Here is a 13,108-nt window from a genome sequence, read left to right as displayed (position 1 = left end):
CAACCATATTTCTTAAAGAAGATTGGATAGGATTGGACAAACTTTAATAAAAGTACTTCAGGACGCACCTCGGCGTGCAATGGGCGTCTCCCACGTAGGGACCGACAGGTAGTACCTGGCGGCCGCTGCGCGAGCCTGCTTGACGCCCCATTGCTGGTCTTGTAGGAGCGGGCTTCGTATGGTCTTCTCCCACTTGTCCCACTCCCAGAGCACCTGTGCGATTGTCGCCGTGACCCCGCACGAGGGCCACGCGTCGTCGGGGTAGACGTCCGGGTAGATCATGTGTAAGGCGGCGGGGTTTTTATAAGTATGTGTCTCTAACAAGCGTAGCGTTAGCGCCTGCGGCCTGTTTAGTTTGAGATTCAGGGGCGGAAATAGACGTCTTCCCGAGTAAAAGTGTTTGCTGATTTCGTTGTACGTTACTGGGGAGTCCCTGTTCCCCTCCAACTCATCGAGACGCGGTTGCCCGGGTTGGACGGTGCGGTCGGTAAGTACGCGTGCAGCGTCGTGGGGTGCCTCGTTGAGGTTGAGTGGGGCGCCCGGGATCCGACGTAGGTGGGCGGGAAACCAGATGACGGTGTGGTGTTTGAGGGTGCTCGGATCAGCGCCTCGGAGGCCGCGTAACGACTGGTCGGAGACGACTCCTCTCTCGAACGCTTTGATGGCCGGTCTTGAGTCGCTGAATATTGTCTCTCACTTATCGTCGAGCATTGTCAGGACAATGGCCACTTGCTCCGCCACCTCGGGGTCGCATGTGAGTAGCATGGCGGCGTTTAAAGTCCGTTGCGAGGACGAGACCGCTACCGCGGTGAAGGCTCGGTTGCATCACCAGGTTGAACAGCGTCAAACATCACCAGGTTGAACAGCGTCGGTGAGAGTACAGATACATGGGGAGTGCCACGCTGTCCGAGCTCGACTTCTTCTGACGTGAGGTCTCCGGCACTGAGCACGGCCTTGCCACGGGTTAGGAAGGAGCGGACGAACTCGCAGAACCGGCGCCCGAGCCCCAGGTCCGCAATCGCCTTAAGTAGTGCTGAGTGCTCGTCGAACGCCTTCTCCAGGAAGAGGCCGAGTATGGCGCGGATCCCCCAAGTCGCCCCGGCGTCTATGATCTGGTGTTTCAGGAGACGCATCGTATCCTGCGTCGAGAGCTCGGGCCGTAAGCCGATCATGTGGTGTGTGAAACTCTCCTGGTTTTCGAGATACCAGCCGACTCTGTTGAGTACGACATGCTCGGCCACCTTACCCACGCACGACGCGAGCAAGATGGGGCGAAGGTTATCGACGCCAGGCGCCTTGCCCGGTTTTGGAAGGAGAATCGTCTGGACGAGTTTTCAGGTGTCAGGTAACTCGCCACGCCCCCACACGTCATTGATGGCGCCCGTGAGGTACACGACCGAGGGGTGGTCGAAGTTTCGCAGGAGCTTGTTGGTTAAGCCATCGGGGCCCGGGGTGGAACGGCCGTTTAGTTCGTGGAGAGCCCGGGGTACATCTTCGACGGAAAATTCGGCGTCGAGGAGAGTGTTGTCGGTACCTGTGTAATCAGGATGTAGGGTCGGCGGGCCTTTGCGTATCGGCAGGTACTTATGCACAAGGGTCTTGACGACGTCATCCGGCAAAGCGGTGCCTTTTGAATGGTGAAGGACTTTGGTGAGCGAATGGTACAGGTTCGTGCGGGTGTTGGTATCGTCGAGCAGGTCTTCGAGGAGGCTCCACGTCTTCCCGTTGCGAACCTGTCCGTTGACCGAGCTACACACCTCCTCTCATTGCTGTTTGGATAGGGTGCTGCAGTGTTCCATTATGGTCTAGTTCAGTTCTGCAATGCGTTTGCGGAGCCTGCGGTTGAGACGCTGGCTCTTCCATCGTGTCAGTAGAGACTGTTTGGCCTCGAGCACTTCGGCGAGGCGGCTGTACATCTTCTCGGTTGGCATATCCGTGCTGAACGTATTGTGGCCTTGCCGACGTTAGCCTTGAGCTGAGCCGTCCACGTCTCGAGGTTCGGGGCAGTGTCGGGAGAGAGTCGTGAGGCGCGAGTCTTGCGAAAGACGTCCCAGTCGACCCATGTGTACAACATGAGCTTCCTAATGATTTTGGGTATGTGCACGGCCAGTATGAGATGGTCGCTGCCAAGATCCTCCGCAAGATTGGACCAGCGGGCATGGGCTGTGTTCCTGACGAAGCAGAGATCCGAGGTGCAGTCTATATGCGTGGACGGGCCGATGCGGGTAAAAACAAATATGGGGTTTTACGTGCCAAAACCACTTTCTGATTATGAGGCACGCCATAGTGGAGGACTCCGGAAATTCCGACCGCCTGGGGTTCTTTAACGTGCACCTAAATCTAAGTACACGGGTGTTTTCGCATTTTGCCCCCATCGAAATGTGGCCACCGTGGCCGGGATTCGATCCCGCGACCTCGTGCTCAGCAGCCTAACACCATAGCCACGGAGTAACCACGGCGGGTCCGATGCGGGTTGGGAACGTCTTGCCTGTCACTAGGATGAGATCCAGGTCGGTCGCATGCTGCCACTGTGCGGTGCCCTTTGGGGTGTCATACGCATAAACCCAGGTGCGATGCGCAGCGTTAAAGTCGCCAGCTATCAAGAGTGGGTTTGAGCCTGCAAGCGGCTCTCTGGAATAGGCGTCGGAAACGCTGACTCTTGTCTGAAGGTGATGTACGCGCTGAGGATGTACACACTCTGTCGGGACACGTCGCTTGGGAGAATCTCCGTCACGACGTTGTCCACCTCGGACGTGCCGAGGTCATGCGCATGAGGCTTTTATTTTTTTCCAGATCCTAAGGCGAGCTCGTGTTCAAGCGCACCTGCTCTCTCCGACAAGCAGGGAAGCTCAGTTAATCGCGATATGGGTGTTGTCATGCCTTGCAGACGCAACTTGCGCTTCGAGTGGACTTTGTGCGCATGCAGTACTCTTGCTGAGCTCGTCCTTTTGCGCCGTTATCAGGCACTGACCGTCCGTCCAGTCGACGCTGGCGTGGTAGAGCGAATGTAAGCTGCAGTGTTCTACACAGCAGTGTAAGTTGGCTTTGCTGCAGTTCGCTTTCGCTGCTCACGGAAGTATCAGTGACACACAGTAAGCATCGATTGCGATAGCAAGTTAGTGGACAGCTATACAAAGTAAGCAGAGTAGTATTATCGGCCGTAAGAAAACGTGAACGCAGGCGCATTAACTAAATTAACAAGTACGGTGTCACGCGCACACGCGCGAATACGAACACATCAGACTTGTTGACCACGAAAACTCGCTGTGAAAACGCTGGCGTGAGGAAACGCGGCACCAGCACTAAGCAAAGTGATATTCATGCTGTCTACAGCTGCAGAAGCTTCATGTGGGCGAGTTACTTTAACATACTTGAACAAGAAACAGCGATACCTAGACGTGGACTAAATGAACAACATGTATGACGGACAGGCCCTAAATTCCAACTAAATATTAATTTGAAGAAACAATGTTTATATATAGAGAAACATGAATAACATCACCGTGATGCGATGGATGCAATAGATCTGATGCTAGAGAGCGGTCGTAATGTCACGGTGGTACTACTCGCGTTTCTACATATATAAACCCTGTTTCTTCGAATAAATATTTATATTGAAGTTAGCGCCTGTCTGTCATACACCTTCTTATTTTAGTCCGCGTTTTGTAGGGCTGTATTTTGTTAAGTATGTCTATAGCTTCACCGCAAAGTGACCTCCGAGAACACACAGCACGCAAAAAGCTACGAGCGTATACTTGCTGTCGGAATAAAGCAAGTAATTGTTCTGATTGTGCGACAAGCGAAGGAACCGTTCTCGGCGCTTGCAGGAACCGCCGCTCCACACTTTTCGCCTCGGAGGCAACGAGGGCACTTCTCAGGAGTGCCACCAGAAGGAGTGCCACCAGTGTCCAGAAGGAAGCGCGAGAGAGGAGCCCGGATGGCGCGTGACGCGTTTCTGATCGTTCGCATGCGACGGCGCGCACTGCATTTTATTTGTCTCGTGCGCGCTTCGAGGCTATGGCGGAAAAAGGCACCGTGTGCTGGTAGGGAAGTGCGCAAGAGACTTCCGCTGCTGTAAAAGCCCAATACATAACTCGTTTCGACGGTGGCGTTACGTGGGGTCCCTACATTGATTCAAGCCCAACGCATCATCGTCAACAATCATCGTGAGATGGTTTCTCCCGCAATAATTTTTTCACATTTGGACTTTTTGCCAACGTTTCGGAAAAGACTGCGAGATTAGTGTGTCGGACGCCTGAAATGTTATGGCAGGGAATGAACAAAACATATCGCTGTACATGTTAAAAGCTGCGTGAATTTCAGCGCTACAAACATCGGGACAATTGATTCAATTTAGAAAGAAGTAGTCATCCTTTTAATTTAGTCTATTAGTTTTTTTAAACGCCCTTTCCAATGGCTTAACGGGGTGAAGTATAGACTCGCGGGCTTAATGGTGCAATTTCCCTTATTGTGTCCATTTTTTTCTATCTAATCCACCTTATTAGGGAAGGAAGTTGGAGCGCTGAATTATGCATATAAATAAACTAAATAGAATATTATTCATGTTGGCGGAACGTTTGCTCCGCATATTCCTGAGTTTTGAGTGGCATTTTATTTACTGCTGCCACAAATAGGCAGTGCAACGTGTGGAAGGTTCTGTTATGGTTGCCCTAGTCTTTGGGGTGACTGCTACTTAGGTACTGAATCACACAAACAGTTGTTGGGTAAGCGAGCGCTCAGCTCTGTACCCTAACTACCCATCGAAACACTTGCTGAAAAAATGAAAATATTCTTACATGTAAGTTGCTTGGATTGGGCACAACTTCATTTTCCAAGGTCCAGTCCCAGGTGACAGTAACACGATAATGAAAAGAAAGAAAAGAACGAGGTAAATTTGGTATGCGTGTTTCTTTAAAGATAAAGAAGAAGATTTGCACATCGTGTCACATTTGACAATTACAGCATGTGAAAAGGGGTACCGAGGGGCCAGATTTTATTGATAATGACCATACAGTACCTTTTTTGCATCTTTTTGATGGGTCCCACTTGAAAAACCCAACAGAAAATTTTCAGTCTGTCGTATTTTGGGACGTTGTTTCTGTCGTCCTGCTGTCCGTAGTTCTGTCGTCTGTAGTTCTGTCGTCTGTAGTTCTGTTGTCTGTGGTTCAGTAGTCTGTAGTTCTGTTGTCTGTAGTTCTGTTGACGTTCTGTTGTCTGTAGTGTGACGTCCTGTAGTCGAAAGTTCTGTAGTTCCTGATCAATATTTAATAAAAAATTGACAGAGACTTCTCTAAGGATATGTTAATTTATTAGTACAAAAAAGAAAAATATAAAAGAAACTCCCGGCCGGGATTCGAACTTGGGACCTGAGGATCACGAACCTAGCATCTTACCACTGCCTCACGCTTCTTTTTTTTTCTTGATTACACGGAAAACAAAAGTGAATGTGTATTACAGAGTTCACATACCTATACACTTACAACTTAGGTAAACACACACATGCATCCAATAAGTGCATCCAGTCTGGCGGAGGTTCCTGCGCAGCGACACACTTCTTACTTAAGCAGCACTTTCGCGAAAGAAGGATTTTGTAGATCGTGGGCTTTCGGCATGGCGATCACAGAGTCTACTTCTCCACAGGCTATATAAACCAAGTACAATGAACATGACATAGGGAGGACCACCCGTGACCTTAAACGGTAGAAACATAATTGAATATGGAGTCATGTCAATGTCCTTTTTAAGCATCCATTGGAGAATATCCCCAAAATATACAGCGTCCCTACAGTCTATGAAACAGTGATCTCTGGTTTCGGCACGTGGACAGAGTCGACAGTTTTTGACCACGGCACAAAGCACCCCCTCTAAATCAACCAAGTTTTAACAGGGAGTGTTTCCGAATGTAATTTAAAGAAAAACGTTTTTACTCCAGGATGTACAAACATTTTTCGGACGTGCTTAGGTACGTCCTGATAAGGTCGGTTTAAATAAGGTGCACGATACAAAGGGTCTGGGAAAATAGAGTCCACCAGTGCGGCAGAAATTGCTTTTTGACTCGCAGTGAACACGTACTCCAGGCTGAATCTAACTTTCAAGAAAAGAAATGTGTCAACAACCTCCTTGAGAAAACCCCAAGGAGCCTGTGGGACATCTTTGGCATTTGATGACACTAATATATTAGGAACATAATGAACTAAACGGAGTTGCAACTTTTAACGCAAGAACGGATGGTCACTGTCTGGAAAGAAAAACAGGCGAGAAACAATTTGCCTGATGAAGAGGTGGACTAATCCTAGACCACCACGTTCAAGGGGGAGGAACAGATTGTCGCGCCGCATCGATTCGCAACTCGAACTCCAAATAAATGTTGCAAATACGCGATGCAGTGCCTGAAGGCGAAGTCGTGAGCAGTGCAGTACTTGCAGCACATACATAAGACGGGAAGCTAAGAACACGTTGCACACTTCAGCACAAATGAACATTGACAAATTCCACCCTCGCAATGAATTCACTTTACGTTGAATTTTGCCAACTTCTCCTGACCAATGAGTGTTGCTATTTCGGTACTGTGAGAGAGGCACACCTAAATAACGCAGACCTTCTTTCTATTGAATGAATGTGTACTGTGATGGCATTGGGGCCCATAATTCAAACAAAATACCTGAACTGTGCCTTGACCTTATGAATATCATCAATACATTGACCCAGATGTAGGCATTCAAGCTTATGCAATTCACTCAGTAGTGTATACAATGCTTTGCAATTCTTCTTTTTTTCAAAGGCCAATATTGATGATTCTTCGATAGCTGTCATTTTAGCTTCCTGTTTGAATAATTCCCACGTAGCAAAGAGTGGCAATTCCTTGCGGCATGCCACATGAGCTATAAGCTCAGTAACATGAATTCATATTATTCTGTTCTGAAATTCTACTAATAACTCTCCCCTGCTATTCCTAGTGCCTATGCCATATTCCCCCACTGCCTTGTCTCCAGCCTGCTTCTTGCCTCCCTTGGCATTGAAGTCGCCCATCAGTATACTGTATTTTGTTTTGACTTTACCCATCGCCGATTCCACGTCTTCATAGAAGCTTTCGACTTCCTGGTCATCATGACTGGATGTAGGGGCGTAGACCTGTACAACCTTCATTTTGTACCTGTTATTAAGTTTCACAACAAGACCTGCCATCTTTTCGTTAATGCTATAGAATTCCTGTATGTTGCCAGCTATGTTGTTATTAATCTAGAATCCGATTCTTAGTTCTCGTCTCTCCGCTAAGCCCTGGTAGCACCGGACATGCCCGCTTTTTAGCACTGTATATGCTTCTTTTGGCCTCCTAACTTCACTGAGCCCTATTATATCCCATTTACTGCCCTCTAATTCCTCCAATAGCACTGCTAGACTCGCCTCACTGGATAACGTTCTAGCGTTAAACGTTGCCAGGTTCATATTCCAATGGCGGCCTGTCTGGAGCCAGGGATTCTTAGCATCCTCTGTAGCGTCGCAGGTCTGACCACCGCCGTGGTCAGTTGCTTCGCACCTGCTGGGGACTGAGGGCCGGGGTTTGATTGTGTTCATATAGGAGGTTGTGGCCAAGTACTGCACCAGGGTGGCCAAACGTGCTCTGGTGAGGGAGTGCGTTACCGGTTCTGGTCACTGGGATCAGGCCGCACTCCAGGCCTGTTTGTGCAATTTTATCAACACACGGATTTTTTTTTAATCCGGTGGAAAATTGCGCGGCAACGGGATTCGAACCACGAACCTCTTGCACGCGAGGCGGGTGTTCTACCTCTACACCACCGCTTTTTTTTTTTTTTTTTTTTTATTTATTACCGGTTTTTCCGCAGAACGTGCAGTTTCCACACATTACAGTATCACAATTGCAATACAAACAAAAAGGAAAGAAACGAGTCACACCGTACAACAAAGCCGTCTGTCCATGTTGGACAGGCGTTGTCAACTTAAAATTCCTTCATGGCTGTCAGAGGTTCTAGCCTCCACAGCCATTCCGGAACACATTGTTGCATTTTCTGTATTTCTATGAATCGCGACATACAACCTCTACACCACCGCTGATCTGATCAGGGGCGCTATAACGTAAAACTATTCCAAACTTTTCTATTCCAATTCTGCTATCAGCCCTCCACGATTGGTCAAAAACTTTTTTCGACCACCCCCACTTCACCTGTCTGTCACGCGACGTCACGAAAACCGCGATACCTCCCCATCTGATATGATGTGTACCCGCTGATTATGCATGATTTGACAGAAAAAACAAAAACAGTTATTTCTGATTCGACACCTTTTCGCCATTAGCCCTCGGCTATTGGTAAATAGTTTTCCGGCTGCACCCACTTCGCCTGCCTGTCACGCGACGTCACAAAACCGCAAGAACTCACCGCGTCAAAGTGACGTGTACGCGATAAAGATGCATTAATATGCCGAACAAAACTGAATTTTCTTCGGAATAGCCGCAGGCTGCCCCGTTCCGAAAGGAATAGAAGATGGCTGCCACCGATCGCTCAGACGCTGGCTACTCACACCTGCCGGAGAGCATGGGTGTATTTGCGTATAATATGACTTCTTGCGTGGCCGTGTAACGTTTTCGAGCACTTTCGGCACGTTTACCCCCTCATTCTGCCAACTCTTCTTTGCTGAGGGTCCGTTTTAGCGTCATTCTTGAGCTTCCGTTGCATGCCGCCGCGATTTTCGACCAGTCACCGCAAGCTAAGTAAGGGAAAGCCGACCAATCGTAGACGCCGGCACCACCCTCTTCATCCGGTAATCGACTTTCAGTGCAGTGGCTCGGCCCCATCGAATCCCTCTCCACTTGAGCGTTCTCCTCGCCTCTTGTCAGCCAATTAGATACGACAAGCCGCTCAGTGTAGGCAATGTTATTCGTTTTTCAAGCAAACAAAAGGGACCTCCTATGAACGAGGAGAGCGTTTGATTGGTCGGTTCATACAACCCTGCGGGTGACCGCCCGGTACTTACGTTGGTGGTTACGCAAATTTGACGTCAGGAGATTGGAATAGAAACATATTGGAATAGTTTTACGTTATAGGGCCCCAGGTCCGTCACTGCGCCCAGTATTCGCCGGCCTTTTCTGAAAACGCGCTTTAGATCTCCATAGATCACGCACCCAAATGCGTCTTAATGTAACTTATTTCGTAATTCGCAGGCACCAATCGCAGTATAGAATTAAAATAGGAATTTACAGAAGCAAACACATCTTGCTTTTTCCCAACAAACTACGCAATCTCTTTAGAGACTACCTTCGCTCTCGAAAAACTACTTCGACACTTATACCGATCGTATTTGTTTAAGCAAATGCGTAGTACACAGTCAGCATGGTCCAGGTGGGTGCAAGCAGGAGGTCTTTGTCTTTCCCTCTTGGAGTATATCACTTCTATAAGTGTTAATGAAAGTATGATGGAACACTTTGTAAGTGCGACTGTGAAAACACATTGACATGGAAGAATGCGCTCACAACGAAAACCATTTAGCATTTTCTATTTCAAATGCGTTTTAAGACTTCATTAGCAACAAAAGGTGAAACGTATTCGTGCTCTATGAAAGGCAAAGAAATTATTCAACAATGTCGTTCTACTGCTGTTGCTTGTCAGCGGATTTTACATTCCCAATTATTCTAATCTTAACGCATTACACATTTCTCTGCCACCCTCCACAGGGCCTTACGTCCTTCGAAAGCCTGTATGTTATTTTATAAGAATACAGATTGTGCCCTCGGAAACTTACACAACGTGTCTATCCTTCTTGTAGTTAGTACTACCGTTCCCATGTCTCTCAAAACTGCGCCTGTGATCCTGCGTGGCGAGATTAGCGGCAATGGTGCCGGATACTCACATAGTAAATCGTTATCACTGTGAACTTGTGATTGTAACCCTGCAAAATTTATTTCAGAACTGATACATTGTAAAGCATATATTGATTTGTTCGTCTGTGTCGCTTCGGGTAACGTGGTAGTAATTGGTTTACACAATTCTAGACACGACATTTGTCACGGTATAATAAAGAACTCAAACTTGTATGTATTTGTCTGTTACTGTACGCGGTGTTGATTTATTTATATCGTGACAATGCGTACCACAATTCTCACCCAGCACCAGAAGGACCATACCAGTCGTTCAGCGATGTTAACAACTCCAGTTTATCAGAATTGTTTGTATACCTCCCTCTCTGAGAACGCTAACATGTATAATTTATCTCAATGCGAAGCTTCCTTCATCGTGTTTCTTTGAGCACGCAGTTTTTAGCACTTTCCTGAAAATGCAGATTATGAATAATCAAATTAAATGATATATTCATTTCATCAACACCTCTAAATAGTAGACTCTCAAAGAAGGTTCTAGTGTTTCCACTACATATTCCTCAGACAAACCAATATTTTGTCGAGCACACACATGTTCGAAAACTCTTACCGCAGTCTCTCCACCTCACGCAAGGCATCCAAAACTCGCGCCGATAGAACCCTTCTTTGCAGATGCAGATTTTCTCTGCCTTTTCCTTGCACGTTCTAGTTACTCCCGGGCACAGCCCTGAATACTCCTCGCCTTGAAATTTGCAGAAGTAATCTAGGTCATTTTCATCGTCACAGACTGTAGAAGAAAACAGAAAACAAAATGTCTAATATTTTATAATAATATCATTCTTACCGCTCCAGTGATCAACAGCCTAGTGATCAAGAAGGCATGTCACTGGAGTGAGCATACCAGCAATGCACTTGTCTTCGTCGAAACCCTGATGAAGATAAGTCCTCTTCTCCAAACGTGTTCTTACCGCACGACAAGAGGACATGTGTTAAAATGCGACAAAATGTTCTTACAAGGCAGGCAGTAAATGGTAAGGTTTTACAAGTGGATTGATTTCGACATAAAGAAGCATGACATAATTAAACAGTGATAAACGAGGGCAAAAACGCAGTAAAGAGGCAGCCAAAATACAAATAACAAGATATCACGGAAACAAGGTATTAATTCTCCTCTAAACTTAACGCACTAGCGAATGTCAACAACTATGCCCGATAGGTTGCTCCATATTTAAACGCTGTGTGCGACTCATGAGCAATAGACGATTCCCAGTGCCCAAAAATGCGCTTGAATTTACGATGGTTTTGCAAATGTCGTAGCGTACAAGTTATCAGACAGATGCGAGGGGTATACGGTTATCGACTTAAAGTTCCGACAAAGCAATTTTGCTGAGGATCCAGCGTACTGACTCTTAGTCAAGACAAGAACAGGAGAAGTGTCCTTGCTAAAGGCAAGGTCAGGATAGTGGCAGCCGTAGCCTAGCCTGTAGTGATTTTGCGATACAGTAAGGCAATGGCGAGCACGCCGGCATACCTCGTAAGCTATGCAGATAGCATAACGGGCATATGAATGATACGAAGGGGTGGCGACGGGAATGATGGTGCCGAATGGCAAAGTTGCACCCGATGGCCAAACAGAAGATGAAAGGGTGAAAAATAACCTGTATGGTGACGGAAGGTAATGTAGCCAAATATAGCGCTGGCGAAGCAACGTCTGAGTGCGAATGGTCACAGCAAACATTTACAGAAAGCATGTCACTTAGCCTACCGTTCAATTATTCGGTCAGGCCGTTGGTTTATGGGTGGTAAGTTGTCGGGAATTGGGGTTTTTCCCGCACGCACGATAAAAAAAAAAGAAAAACTCGATATCTCATCCGCTTAAAGATGTGATCGATATCTCTGGAGAGGAATTAGCAATCACGGTCGGTGAGTGGATCACGGATGGCTCCTTGATGCACGATAAGTTATTTAAGTAGAATCTCTGTGACGTCCTCAGCACTTCTTGCCGGGGGAGTGCATGTTATTCCGCATCAGGTAGTATGGTCCGTAGCAACGGCAATGTACTGGTTCCAGAAGGAGATGCAGGAAGTAAAAACGTATGTAGAGTATATTTAGCAAACAAGCAAGTGCCAGGCAACATAGCCGAAAGCAAGTGCAACTTCATAAGCGTCCTCTTCATCCACACTCCTCTAGATGTCTCCAACTCATAACTTTTTGTTGTTTTGTATTTACACCGGAGATGGTGGGGACGGGTCAGGAAAACTACCAACAACGTTGGCTTGAAAGGCACCATGAACCCAGTGACATTCATTCACAACAGCTGTGGTGACGAAGAGAAAAGTGAAAGCAAGAGCTAAAAGCGAAAATTGAGTGTAACGTGATATGATAATGATGTGTGTAATAAGAGGAACGAAAATGACCATGGTAATTAAACTGTAGAGCATAGAGAGCCAACAAACGAAATAAAAATATAGGTAAAAAGCTAAAATAAAAAGTTTTGCTTTCACGTGAGAGTAATGTGTTACATTTTGCGCAAGAAAAACAAAAGCGCAGTAAAGATATTGATGGCATAATAACCACGGCACAGAAACAAACAAGATGGATTCAGCGAGACAAAAAGAAAATTGGATAAGGGATATTTGCTAACAATGTCCCAACTCTTACAAATATGTGCCTGCTACAATTTATGCACTGTCACGTAAAGGCATTTTCCCATGTTTGAGGTGTGAGTACATCTCAGATAATATGTACTGATTTTAGCCTAACAAGACTAAATGGAAAATGGTGTGGCCGCGTCGATTGCTAGTTATGCTAAATTTTATATACTATAGTACAGACCGAGGAAGCATGCGTGAGCCTAGTTTTTTTCGACTTGGATGTGTCTTGGCAGTAGCTTGTGCTTAGACTTTATTTTCCCAATGTAGTCGCGTAAGAGTAGGGGCTTGAAAAGAATTTAAAGAGAAATAAAATAAAAGTTTTCGAATCGACTCTGTGTGCTGTATATGTAACGAAACCGGCGCTTTCCCGAAATAAAGTTGTTTACTACTACTACTGTAATCAATGTCAGCAATAGTACCGAGTCCTTTGTATTGTGAAATATGCTGTGTATTGAGATTTGTTTTGCTGATTGCGTCCCGCATTATGAATGCGTGTAATAGGGGAGACTAAAACAAGAAATTGTAAATTAGAAGCTGCGTGTTTATAGGAGAAAAGCTCTTATCGACTACGCCCCACACATTTGAGACCTTTGCATGTACGTTAGAATCATGTATATGGTAAGAA

The 13,108-nt window shown here is 46.5% G+C and overlaps 1 protein-coding gene across 3 annotated transcripts in view; it reads right to left on the bottom strand.

Annotated features, from left to right (window-relative positions):
* The window catches only part of LOC129380689 (uncharacterized), a 202,644-nt gene that overhangs the window by 78,467 nt on the left and 111,069 nt on the right, over nt 1-13,108 (bottom strand). For all 3 annotated transcript variants that reach the window (XM_072284772.1, XM_072284771.1, XM_072284773.1), the window contains one exon: nt 4,797-4,822. Coding sequence is in view for 1 of the 3 variants with exons in the window: in XM_072284771.1 (XP_072140872.1) it covers nt 4,797-4,822 (26 nt within the window). In the remaining 2 variants the exon portion in view is untranslated. The remainder of the gene's footprint in view (nt 1-4,796; nt 4,823-13,108) is intronic.

Source organism: Dermacentor andersoni, chromosome 10 (assembly GCF_023375885.2).
Source record: "Dermacentor andersoni chromosome 10, qqDerAnde1_hic_scaffold, whole genome shotgun sequence".
Classification (NCBI taxonomy): Eukaryota; Metazoa; Arthropoda; class Arachnida; order Ixodida; family Ixodidae; genus Dermacentor; species Dermacentor andersoni.
The sequence above is the reverse complement of the archived record's forward strand: the minus strand, read 5'-3'. Positions and strand labels throughout refer to the sequence as shown.